At 38.5% G+C, this 13,795-nt stretch overlaps 1 protein-coding gene across 3 annotated transcripts in view; it reads left to right on the top strand.

Annotated features, from left to right (window-relative positions):
• ARHGEF6 (Rac/Cdc42 guanine nucleotide exchange factor 6) overlaps positions 1-13,795 on the top strand; it is a 135,566-nt gene that overhangs the window by 92,671 nt on the left and 29,100 nt on the right. For all 3 annotated transcript variants that reach the window (XM_037821148.1, XM_037821150.1, XM_037821149.1), the window contains one exon: positions 256-378. In XM_037821148.1, coding sequence (XP_037677076.1) covers positions 256-378 — 123 coding nt within the window. The remainder of the gene's footprint in view (positions 1-255; positions 379-13,795) is intronic.

Raw genomic sequence — 13,795 nt, 5'->3', positions numbered from 1 at the left:
AATATAAAGATCTTTAAAAAAATCCTACCTGCTAAGCCCAAGTAAGTATCTGACCCTACCTATTAGAGCTGTGTTTGGTGGCTAGAGTTCAAAGCAGTGGTCCAAAACTTGCATTTCATTGATAAAACAGTTATAACATAGTTTCTCTTTTAACTTTGGAAAAAATTTCAAACATTTTACATGCTACTCCGTTTAGTTGGAATCATCTTCCTTTTCCTTCCGTTTCCTATTTTATATTCTTTGTTTTGCTTACAGGTTTCCAGAAAGCCAACAGAAAGTAGGAGGATGTCTACTGAGCCTCATGCCTCATTTTAAATCAATGTATCTGGCTTACTGTGCAAATCATCCTTCAGCTGTAAATGTGCTCACTCAGCACAGGTAAATCACTAACGTTTCCCAAATTAGACTTTCCCAGGACCACCTACCTCATTTGAAAATCCAAGGTCTCTGATTGAACTCTTGATTATCCCTGTTTGTGATGCCAAGAGTTGATTCATTGTTACATGGATTGATCATTTATTAATCCAACAAATAATTTATTGAGCACCTGCTAAGTGCCAGGCCCTGTGTTAGCTGATGGGGATCCAGTAGTGAACAAGGAAGACAAGATTCCTCCTCCCATAGAACATAGAATCTTGTGGGAAATACAGAAATTAAATAAAACATTGTAAAAGTGTTAATTACAAAAGGATATGTAAAAGCATGCTGTGAGATTTCCGTGTGATATCACCTTAGTCTGATGGGGTGGATCAGGGACTTTCCCTGCCCCAGTGAATGTTTTATGTGTATTGCTGACAAATAGCTAAACTGCCTATGTTCATCTCTTTTTGCTGTCAATTTGCTGGTACAGGGAGTCCCAAGCAGTGGCATGGCTAAGAGGCAGATATAGGTAGGGAAGGGGGAAGAAAACTAACACTTTCTGTGAACTCTGTGTCAAGTACTTAGTTCCAGTTTGCTAATGCTGTTCTGGTTTGCTAATGCTACCTTTTCGCAAAACACCAGAAATGGATCGGTTTTTATAAAGGGGTATTATTTGGTTACAAAATTACAGTACTAAGGCCATAAAGTGTCCAAGGTAAGTCACCAACATTGGGTACCTTCACTGGAGGATGGTCTGGAAAACCTCTGTTAGCTGGGAAGTCACGTGGCTGGCATCTGCTCCAGAGTTCTGGTTTCAAAATGGCTTTCTCCCAGGATGTTCTCCTCTAGGCTGCAGCTCCTCAAAAATGTCACTCCTAGTTGCTCTTGGGGCATTTGTCCTCTCTTAGCTTCTCTGGAGCAAAAGTCTGCTTTCAAAGTCCATCTCCAAAATGTCTCTGTAAGCTGCAGCAACTCTCTCAGCTCCTGTGCGTTCTTCAAAGTGTCCCTCTTGGCTGTAGCAAGCTCGCTTCTTCTGTCTGAGCTTATGTAGGGCTCCAGTGAGCCAATCAAGGCCCACGCTGAATGGGCGGGACCATGCCTCCATGGAAATTATCTAATCAGTGTTATCACCCACAGTTGGGTGGGTCACATCTCCATGGAAACACTCAAAGAATTACAACCTAATCAACACTAATACGTCTGCCCACACAAGATTGCATCAAAGGTAATGGCATTTTGGGGGACATAATACATTCAAACTGGCACATACTTTAAGCAAAGGCTCTGATAATAATTATATATGAATATAAATTGTGTCAACCTCATGGAGGAAGATAGAATAGTGTCTCCTTTAAGAATATGTCTTTGCAAGGAAGGTGGATACACATTAATGCTCACCTACCCTTCTTTGCCCTCTGACTGCAGATCCCTGACACATTCATTGACACATTTGCCTGACCCAGAAAACTGTATGGTAGGCTTGAAGATGTAGGTTTAACTTAGAAGTCATGTAATAGAAATTCAGGTGGGACAATAGCAAGCCCAACACATAGAGGCTCTTATGACTTAATCTGGAGACTAGTTTCAGAATGGGAATGGATTCTGTGGATTGCCCAAGACTGAAAAGAATTGTCTGCTCTTCATCTGGCCTACATTTGAACTCCCAGAGCTGAGCTAGGACACCAGTTGACTCCAACCTTCAGAAGTGGCAGAAATTTAATTTTGTGTGTTTTTGTCCTGGTTTGTTAGGAGCTTCATTGGCATAATAGAGCTCTATGTAAGGATATTTTAAAGATAGAATTCAGTAGGTCCTACTTGAAGGTCAATTTCATTTCCCTGTTCAAAGTTTTGAACTCTTGTGGGATAGTAAATATGGACATTGGAATTTAAAGAGTAGCCATGACTCTGGGTTATTTTGGCAAGTGGCTCAACTGCTTATAGCTACCATCAGATAATAATAGCATTGACAATGTGCCAGGCACATGATATAAAAGCCTATGAGGGAGTTACTATTATTACCATCTCAGCTTTACAGATAAGATATTGGAAGGCTCAGGTTAAGCAATCTGCCAAAGAACTCATAGCTGTTAAGTGATTGAGCCAGATTTAGAATTCAGGTTTGTCAGTCTTCTAAAAATGTATTATTAGGATATATATTATACCTACAAAGAGAATAATCTAAATACAAATTTAAATAATTGTTATAAAATGAGCACCCATGTACCTACCACCCAGCTTAGGAAATAAAAATTGCCATTTCCTTTTTTATATAACAGCTTTATTGAGATATAATTCAAATACCATACAATTTACACAAAGTGTACAGTTAAACAGTTTTTAGTATATTCACAGAGTTGTGCAACCATCATCACAAAAAATTTTAGAACATTTTCATCCCCCTCAAACAAACCTTGTACCCATTAGTAGTTACTACCCATTTCCCCCCCAACTCCACCAGCCCAAGGCAACTACTAAAATACTTTACCACTATGGATTTGCCTATTCTGGACATTTCATTTAAATGAAATAATACAACATATGGCTTTTGTGTCTGACTTCTTTCACTTACTGTAATGTTTTCAAGGTGCATCCATGTTGTAGCATGTAGCAGTATTTCATTTTTATTGCCAAGTAATATTCCATTGTGTAGATACCATGTACTAGTCATCCATTCACCAGTTGATGGACATATGGATTGTGAATAGTGCTGCTGTGAACATTCACAATACAAGTCTTTGTGAGTGCATATGTTTTTGGTTCTCATAGGTAAATACCTACGAGTGGAATTGCTGGGTGGAATTGCTGGATCGTATAATAACTCTATGTTTTACCCTTAGAACTGCCACTCGGTCTTCCAAAATGGCTTCACCAATATATATTCCCACTAGTAGTGCATTTTCTCCACATCCTGGCCAAACTTGTTGCTATTGGTCTTTTTTTATTATAGCCATCCTAGTTAGTGTGAAGTGGTATTTAATTGCGGTTTTCATTTCCATTTCCCTAATGACTGATGGTGTTGAGCATTTTTTCATGCGCTTATCAGCTATTTGTATATCATAATGTGGAGAAAGGCCTATTAATAGCCCTTGCCTATTTTAAAATTGTACTGGTCTTTTAAAAAAAAACAGTAGAGGTTTCTTTCTTAATCATGAGCCATGTCAAATAAGGTAGGGGAGGTGGGGCACAGGTGATGCTCAAGGTAGTGTCACTCCAGGACACAGGCTGATGGATACTCCAGTGTCTGGACTATGCTTGGTGATGAGGTAGAGGAAGAGAAGAGAGGGAATTGGGCACCACCTCTTAAATCTTCCACCTGTAAGTGGCTCTCTACATTTCTGCTCAAATTCACTGGTAAAGCAAGTCATATATCATGCCTAATTTCAAGTGGTCGGGGAAGTGCAACCCACATGAGTTCTTAGAAGCAGAGGGAAAATAGAAATATTTGTGAACATCACTATGTCAGTATTTTTTCAGAGATCCCCATATGATTTTTATTTTGCCTTTTTAAAATTAAATTCCCTTTTATTGAGATATATTCACATAGCATACAATCATCCATGGTGTACAATCACCTGTTCACAGTATGATCATATAGTTATGCATTCATACCCCAATCTATTTTTGAACCTTTTCCTTATACCAGAAAGAATCAGAATCAGAATAAAAAATAAAAGTAAAAAAGAACACCCAAATCATCCCCCCATCCCACCCTATTTTTCGTTTAGTTTTTGCTCCCATTTTTCTACTCATCCATCCATACACTGGATAAAGGGATGTGATCCACAAGGTTTTCACAATCACTCTGTCACCCCTTGTAATCTACATTATTATATAATCATCTTCAGGAGTCCAGACTGCTGGGTTGGAGTTTGGTGGTTTCAGGTATTTACCTCTAGCTATTCCAATACATTAAAACCTAAGAAGTGTTATCTATATAGTGCATAAGAATGTCCACCAGAGTGACCTCTGGACTCCATTTGAAATCTCTCAGCCACTGAAACTTTATTTTGTTTCATTTCACATCCCCCTTTTGGTCAAGAAGATGTTCTCAATCCCACGATGCCGGGTTCAGATTCATCCCTGGGAGTCATATCCTGTGCTGCCAGGGAGATTTACACCCCTAGGTGTGCTGGTCTTTTTAATTGGGATGTATTTCACATACTGTAAAACTCAGCCTTTTTAAATTATGCAATTCAGGGCTTTTTAGTACATTCACAAGGTTGTGCATATAGCTCTAGAACATTTTCATCACCCGCAAAGAAACCCCGTATATAGCAGTCATTCCCCATTTTCCCCTTCTCTCAGCTTGTGGCAGCCACTAACCTACTTTCTGTCTCTATGGATTTACCTATAGCGGACATTTCATATAAATGGAACCATATTGAGGTCTTTTGTGTATGTCTTCTTTCACTTGACATAATGTTTTCATGTTTCACCCAAGTTGTAGCATGTAGCAGTACTTCAATCTTTTTCAGGGCCTCATAGTATTCCATTATATAGCTATATTAAATATGATTTATCCATTCATCAGTTGATGGGCAGGTAGGTTGTTTCCACATTTTGGTTATTATGAATAATACTGCTATGAATATTTGTGTACAAGTTTTTTAATGGCAATTTTATTGAGATATATTCACATCCCATACTGTCTATCCAAAGTGTACAATCAACGGCTTTTAGTGTAATCACAGAGTTATGCATTCATCATCATGATCAATTTTAGAACATTATCATTACTCCAAAAAGAAAAACCTCATACTCTTTAGCAGTCACATCTCAATCCCTCTACTCTTCCCCAGCCTTACATAAACACTAATTTAATCCTGTCTCTAAACTTTATTTATATTTACATTTTGTATAAATGGAATCACACGATACATTATACACTGTGTCTGTAATGATTTTTTAAAATTATTATTATTTTTTAATTAGTGAAATTGTAGGTTTACAGAAAAGTCATGTAAAAAACACAATCCCATATACCACCCTATTGTTGACATTTTCCATTAGTGTGGTGCCTTTGTTACAATTGATGAAAAAATATTAAAGTATTACCATTAACTACTTTCTATAGTTTGCATTAGGTGTATTTTTTCATATAACACCTCTTATTAACACCTTGTAATAGTGTTGTACAATTGTTATAATTCATGAAAGAACATTCTTATATTTGTACAATTAACCACAGTCCATTCATCCACAGTAGGGTTCACTGTATTATACAATCCCATGTTTTATCTTCTAACTTTCCTTCTAGTAACATGCATGACCCAAAACTTCCCCTTTCAACCACACTCACCAACGTAATACAGCACTGTTGATTAAACTCACAATAATGTGCTACTATCACCACTATGCATTTCCAAACATTTACAATCAACTCAAATAGAAATTCTGCACAAATTAAACATCAACTCCCTTTCTCCACTACAATTCTATCCCCTGGTAACCTATATTCTAGATTCTAACTCTATGAGTTTGCTTATTATAATTAGTTCATATCAGTGAGATCATACAATATTTGTCCCTTTGGGTCTGGCTAATTTCACTCAACATAACGTCCTCAAGGTTCATTCATGTCACATGTATCAGGACTTTATTCTTCTTACAGCTGAATAATATTCTATCATATATATATATATATTTATATCACATTGTGTTTATCCATTCATTGGTTACTGGACACTTGGGTTTCTTCTATCTTTTAGCAATTGTGAATAATGCCACTATGAACATCGGTGTGTAAATGTCTGTTCACATCCCTGCTTTCAGTTCTTCTAGCAGCGGGATTGCCAGATCACATGGCATTTCTACGCTTAGCTTCCCAAGGAACCACCGAACTGTCTTCCACAGTGGCTGCACAATTTTACATTCCCACCAGCAGTGAATAGGTGTTCCTTTTTCTCCGCATCCTCTACAACACTTGTAGTTTTCTGTTCTTTTAATGGTGGCCATTCTAGTAGGTGTGAAATGATATCTCTTTGTGGTTTTGATTTGCATTTCCCTAGTAGCTAGTGATGTTAAATATCTTTTCATGTGCTTTTTAGCCATTCCTATTTCCTCTTTGGTAAAATGTCTACTCAAGTCTTTCGCCCAGTTTTTTTTTTTTTTTTTTTTTTTAATCATCATTTTATTGAGATATATTCACATACCACGCAGTCATACAAAACAAATTGTACTTTCGATTGTTTACAGTACCATTACATAGTTGTACATTCATCACCTAAATCAATCCCTGACACCTTCATTAGCACACACACAAAAATAACAAGAATAATAATTAGAGTGAAAAAGAGCAATTGAAGTAAAAAAGAACACTGGGTACCTTTGTCTGTTTGTTTGCTTCCCCTACTTTTCTACACATCCATCCATAAACTAGACAAAGTGGAGTTTGGTCCTTATGGCATTCCCAATCCCACTGTCACCCCTCATAAGCTACATTTTTATACAACTGTCTTCGAGATTCATGGGTTCTGGGTTGTAGTTTAATAGTTTCAGGTATCCACCACCAGCTACCCCAATTCTTTAGAACCTAAAAAAGGTTGTCTAAAGTGTGCGTAAGAGTGCCCACCAGAGTGATCTCTCGGCTCGTTTTGGAGTCTCTCTGCCACTGAAGCTTATTTCATTTCCTTTCACATCCCCCTTTTGGTCAAGAAGATGTTCTCCATCCCACGATGCCGGGTCTACATTCCTCCCCGGGAGTCATATTCCACGTTGCCAGGGAGATTCACTTCCCTGGGTGTCTGATCCCACGTAGGGGGGAGGGCAGTGATTTCACCTTTCAAGTTGGCTTAGCCAGAGAGAGAGGGCCACATCTGAGCAACAAAGAGGCATTCAGGAGGAGACTCTTAGGCACAAATACAGGGAGGCCTAGCCTCTCCTTTGCAGCAACCATCTTCCCAAGGGTAAAACTTATGGTAGAGGGCTCAACCCATCAAACCACCAGTCCCCTATGTCTGTGGTCATGTTAGCAACCATGGAGGTGGGGTAGGCGAATACCCCTGCATTCTCCACAGGCTCCTCAAGGGGGCACTACATCTTTTTTTTTTTTTTTTTCCCTTGTTTGTCTTTTTTCTTTTTTTTTTTTTTTTAACTTTCCCTTCTTTTTTAAATCAACTGTATGAAAAAAAAGTTAAAAGAAAACAAACATACAATAAAAGAACATTTCAAAGAGACCATAACAAGGGAGTAAGAAAAAGACAACTAACCTAAGATAACTGCTTAACTTCCAACATGTTCCTACTTTACCCCAAGAAAGTTACATAATATAGCAACATTTCAGTGAACTTGTTCCTACTACATCCATCAGAAATTAACAGACCATAGTCATTTCTGGGCATCCCCAGAACGTTAAATAGCTTATCTGTTCTTCTTGGATTATTGTTCCCCCTTCCTTAATTGCTCTCTACTGCTAGTTCCCCTACATTCTACATTATAAACCATTTGTTTTACATTTTTCAAAGTTCACATTAGTGGTAGCATATAATATTTCTCTTTTTGTGCCTGGCTTATTTCGCTCAGCATTATGTCTTCAAGGTTCATCCATGTTGTCATATGTTTCACCAGATCGTTCCTTCTTACTGCCGCGTAGTATTCCATCGTGTGTATATACCACATTTTATTTATCCACTCATCTGTTGAAGGACATTTGGGTTGTTTCCATCTCTTGGCAATTGTGAATAATGCTGCTATGAACATTGGCGTGCAGATATCTGTTCGTGTCACTGCTTTCCGATCTTCCGGGTATATACCGAGAAGTGCAATCGCTGGATCGAATGGTAGCTCTATATCTAGTTTTCTAAGGAACTGCCAGACTGACTTCCAGAGTGGCTGAACCATTATACAGTCCCACCAACAATGAATAAGAATTCCAATTTCTCCACATCCCCTCCAGCATTTGTAGTTTCCTGTTTGTTTAATGGCAGCCATTCTAACCGGTGTTAGATGGTATCTCATTGTGGTCTTAATTTGCATCTCTCTAATAGCTAGTGAAGCTGAACATTTTTTCATGTGTTTCTTGGCCATTTGTATTTCCTCTTCAGAGAACTGTCTTTTCATATCTTTTGCCCATTTTATAATTGGGCTGTCTGTACTATTGTCATTGAGTTGTAGGATTTCTTTGTATATGCAAGATATCAGTCTTTTGTCAGATACATGGTTTCCAAAAATATTTTCCCATTGAGTTGGCTGCCTCTTTACCTTTTTGAGAAATTCCTTTGAGGTGCAGAAACTTCTAAGCTTGAGGAGTTCCCATTTATCTATTTTCTCTTTTGTTGCTTGTGCTTTGGGTGTAAAGTCTAGGAAGTGGCCTCCTAATACAAGGTCTTGAAGATGTTTTCCTACATTATCTTCTAGGAGTTTTATGGTACTTTCTTTTATATTGAGATCTTTGGTCCATTTTGAGTCAATTTTTGTGTAGGGGGTGAGGTAGGGGTCCTCTTTCATTCTTTTGGATATGGATATCCAACTCTCCCAGCCCCATTTGTTGAAAAGACCATTATGGCTCAGTTCGGTGACTTTGGGGGCCTTATCAAAGATCAGTCGGCCATAGATCTGAGGGTCTATCTCTGAATTCTCAATTCGATTCCATTGATCTATATGTCTATCTTTGTGCCAGTACCATGCTGTTTTGGCAACTGTGGCTTTATAATAAGCTTCAAAGTCAGGGAGTGTAAGTCCTCCCACTTCGTTTTTCTTTTTTAGAGTGTCTTTAGCAATTCGAGGCATCTTCCCTTTCCAAATAAATTTGATAACTAGCTTTTCCAAGTCTGCAAAGTAGGTTGTTGGAATTTTGATTGGGATTGCATTGAATCTGTAGATGAGTTTGGGTAGAATTGACATCTTAATGACATTTAGCCTTCCTATCCATGAAGATGGAATATTTTTCCATCTTTTAAGGTCCCCTTCTATTTCTTTTAGTAGAGTTATGTAGTTTTCTTTGTATAGGTCTTTTACATCTTTGGTTAAGTTTATTCCTAGGTACTTGATTTTTTTAGTTGCTATTGAAAGTGGTATCTTTTTCTTGAGTGTCTCTTCAGTTTGTTCATTTCTAGCATATAGAAACATTACTGACTTATGTGCATTAATCTTGTATCCCGCTACTTTGCTAAATTTGTTTATTAGCTCTAGTAGGTGTATCGTTGATTTCTCAGGGTTTTCTAGATATAAGATCATATCATCTGCAAACAATGACAGTTTTACTTCTTCTTTTCCAATTTGGATGCCTTTTATTTCTTTGTCTTGCCGGATTGCCCTGGCTAGCACTTCCAGCACAATGTTGAATAACAGTGGTGACAGCGGGCATCCTTGTCTTGTTCCTGATCTTAGAGGGAAGGCTTTCAGTCTCTCACCATTGAGTACTATGCTGGCTGTGGTTTTTTCATATATGCTCTTTATCATGTTGAGGAAGTTTCCTTCAATTCCTACCTTTTGAAGTGTTTTTATCAAAAAGGGATGTTGGATTTTGTCAAATCCTTTTTCAGCATCTATTGAGATGATCAATTGATTTTTCCCTTTTGTGTTTTTAATGTGTTGTAATACATTGATTGTTTTTCTTATGTTGAACCATCCTTGCATGCCTGGAATGAACCCCACTTGGTCATGGTGTATGATTTTTTTAATGTGTCTTTGGATTCGATTTGCAAGTATTTTGTTGAGGATTTTTGCATCTATATTCATTAGGGAGATTGGCCGGTAGTTTTCCTTTTTTGTAGCATCTTTGCCTGGTTTTGGTATTAGATTGATGTTAGCTTCATAAAATGAGTTAGGTAGTGTTCCATTTTTTTCAATGTTTTGAAAGAGTTTGAGTAAGATTGGTGTCAGTTCTTTCTGGAAAGTTTGGTAGAATTCCCCTGTGAAGCCATCTGGCCCTGGGCATTTATTTGTGGGAAGATTTTTGATGACTGATTGGATCTCTTTGCTTGTGATGGGTTGGTTGAGGTCTTCTATTTCTTCTCTGGTCAGTCTAGGTTGTTCATATGTTTCCAGGAAATTGTCCATTTCTTCTACATTATCCAGTTTGTTGCCATACAGTTGTTCATAATATCCTCTTATAATTTTTTTAATTTCTTCAGGATCTGCAGTTATGTCACCTTTTTCATTCATTATTTTGTTTATATGGGTCTTCTCTCTTTTTGATTTTGTCAGTCTAGCTAGGGGCTTGTCAATCTTGTTGATCTTCTCAAAGAACCAACTTTTGGTGATATTTATCCTTTCTATTGTTTTTTTGTTCTCTATGTCATTTATTTCTGCTTTAATCCTTGTTATTTCTTTTCTTGTACTTGGTTTAGGATTGGTTTGCTGTTCATTTTCTAGCTTCTTCAGTTGATCCATTAGTTCTTTGATTTTGGCTCTTTCTTCCTTTTTAATATATGCGTTTAGTGCTATAAATTTCCCCCTTAGCACTGCTTTTGCTGCATCCCATAGGTTTTGGTATGTTGTGTTCTCATTTTCATTCGTCTCTATATATTTAGCAATTTCTCTTGCTATTTCTTCTTTAACCCACTGATTGTTTAGGAGTGTGTTGTTTAACCTCCAGGTATTTGTGAATTTTCTAAGTCTCTGATGGTTATTGACTTCTAATTGTATTCCATTGTGGTCAGAGAATGTGCTTTGAATAATTTCAATCTTTTTAAATTTATTGAGGCTTGTTTTATGTCCCAGCATATGATCTATTCTGGAGAAAGTTCCGTGAGCACTAGAAAAGTATGTGTATCCTGGTGATTTGGGATGTAATGTCCTGTAGATGTCTGTTAAATCTAATTCATTTATCAGATTGTTTAGGTTTTCAATTTCCTTATTGGTCTTCTGTCTGGTTGATCTATCTATAGGAGAGAGTGATGTGTTGAAGTCTCCCACAATTATTGTGGAAACATCAATTGCTTCCTTTAGTTTTGCCAGTGTTTCTCTCATGTATTTTGTGGCACCTTGATTGGGTGCATAGACATTTACGATTGTTATTTCTTCTTGCTGAATTGCCCCTTTTATTAGTATGTAGTGGCCTTCTTTGTCTCTCAAAACATCCCTGCATTTGAAGTCTATTTTATCTGAGATTAATATTGCTACACCTGCTTTCTTTTGGCTGTAGCTTGCATGAAATATTTTTTTCCATCCTTTCACTTTCAGTTTCTTTGTGTCCCTGTGTCTAAGATGAGTCTCTTGTATGCAACATATTGATGGTTCATTTTTTTTGATCCATTCTGCGAATCTATATCTTTTAATTGGGGAGTTTAATCCATTTACATTCAACGTTAAAACCGTGAAGGCATTTCTTGAATCGGCCATCTTATCCTTTGGATTATGTTTGCCATATTTTTCCCTCTCTCTATTAATATCCTTTATTGTACCCATACCGAATCTCTTTAGTACTGAACCTTTCTCCAAGTCTCTCTGTCCTGTCTTTGTTTCTCTGTCTGTAGGGCTCCCTTTAGTATCTCCAGTAGGGCAGGTCTCTTGTTAGCAAATTCTCTCAGCATTTCTTTGTCTGTGAAAAATTTAAGCTCTCCCTCAAATTTGAAGGAGAGCTTTGCTGGATAAAGTATTCTTGGCTGGAAATTCCTCTCACTCAGAATTTTAAATATATCGTGCCACTGCCTTCTCGCCTCCATGGTGGCTGCTGAGTAGTCACTACTTAGTCTTATGCTGTTTCCTTTGTATGTGGTGAATTGCTTTTCTCTTGCTGCTTTCAGAACTTGCTCCTTCTCTTCTATGTTTGACAGTGTGATCAGTATATGTCTCGGAGTGGGTTTTTTTGGATTTATTCTATTTGGAGTTCGCTGAGCATTTATGATTTGTGTATTTATGTTGTTTAGAAGATTTGGGAAGTTTTCCCCAACAATTTCTTTGAATACTCTTCCTAGACCTTTACCCTTTTCTTCCCCTTCTGGGACACCAATGAGTCTTATATTCGGACGTTTCATATTATCTATCATATCCCTGAGGTCCATTTCGAGTTTTTCAATTTTTTTCCCCATTCTTTCTTTTATGCTTTCATTTTCCATTCTGTCATCTTCCAGGTCACTGATTCGTTGTTCAACTTCCTCTAGTCTTGTACTATGAGTGTCCAGAATCTTTTTAATTTGGTCAACAGTTTCTTTAATTTCCATAAGCTCATCCATTTTTTTATTTAGTCTTGCAATGTCTTCTTTATGCTCTTCTAGGGTCTTCTTGATTTCCTTCATATCCCGTACTATGGTCTCATTGTTCATCTTTAGTTCTTTGAGTAGCTGCTCTAGGTGCTGTGTCTCTTCTGGTCTTTTGATTTGGGTGCTTGGGCTTGGGTTATCCATATCGTCTGGTTTTTTCATATGCTTTATAATTTTCTGTTGTTTTTGGCCTCGTGGCATTTGCTGAACTTGATAGGGTTCTTTTAGGGTTTGTAGACCAGTTGAAGTCCTTATCTCTAATTTATCAGATCTACAGCTTCGTGGAGTACACTTTCTCTAACTAACCAGCAGGTGGCGTCCACGAGCCACCTGTTCTCCACAAGCCAGATCTCCCCTGCTTAGCCTTTTTGGTGAGTGGGGGAGTGAGTCTTGTGGGGCCCAATTGGTGTACCAAGCTTGCGTGTGTAGTTGGTGTTGCCTGCCCTGTATGTGGGGCGTGTTTCTGGGCAGTCGGGGAGGGCGGGTGGCCCTAACAATCAAATCTCCCTGATGATCCTAGAGTTTTAAAGCTGCTGCAATAGTCTAATCCTTCAGTTCAGTCCTGCCACAGTTTGTCTCTGCCACTGACCCACAAGTCTTTGGTATTGGCGTATGGCTCCTGAGACTTGCAAGTGGGCCCCTCTTCCAGGCTGTGCACCCCGGGTCCTCTGTTGAGGGATGACTGTGCTATGTCACAGGTGAGTGCCGTCCCCCCAGGGCAGTTCTGGGCTGCTGGGCTGTGTTGGGAGGCTCCCAGTCTGCTCAAATGATGGCTGAATGGGGCTCTGTTAATTCACACTGCTCCCCCTTCCCAGCTCTGGGACATTCAGCTGAGGTTGCAGGGAAGGCTAATGTCCACGCCCAGTTTTGTGGTGTGTGCCTGTTATTTGAAGCACTTCCGTCACACTGGGTTGTCTGGGGCAGCTCTGGGCTATGGGGCTGGTGATGGGCAGGAGTGTTTCCTGTCCCCCAGGATGGTGGCTGTGAGCGGACACCCCCCTTTTCTTGGGAAGTTGTGTTGTTTAGTGAATTTTCTCAGCCACTGGATTATTGCCTTTTGTCTCAGAGCTCTCTTAGTTCTGCTCTTGACTTGACGTGCCCAAATTTCAATTCTTTGAAGCTTTCTGTATTGAGCTTCTTAGAGTAATTGTTTTAGAAAAAGCAAAAAGGATTTAAAAAAAAAAAAAAAAAAAAACGGCCCTCCTCAGAGATCTAATGGGTTATTGAAATGCTAATAGACAAAGCAACCAGGGCCATTAAGGAAAGGTGCACAGGGCAGAGAGATCAGCTTT

This window comes from Choloepus didactylus, chromosome X (genome assembly GCF_015220235.1).
Source record: "Choloepus didactylus isolate mChoDid1 chromosome X, mChoDid1.pri, whole genome shotgun sequence".
Classification (NCBI taxonomy): domain Eukaryota; kingdom Metazoa; phylum Chordata; class Mammalia; order Pilosa; family Megalonychidae; genus Choloepus; species Choloepus didactylus.
The sequence above is the reverse complement of the archived record's forward strand: the minus strand, read 5'-3'. Positions and strand labels throughout refer to the sequence as shown.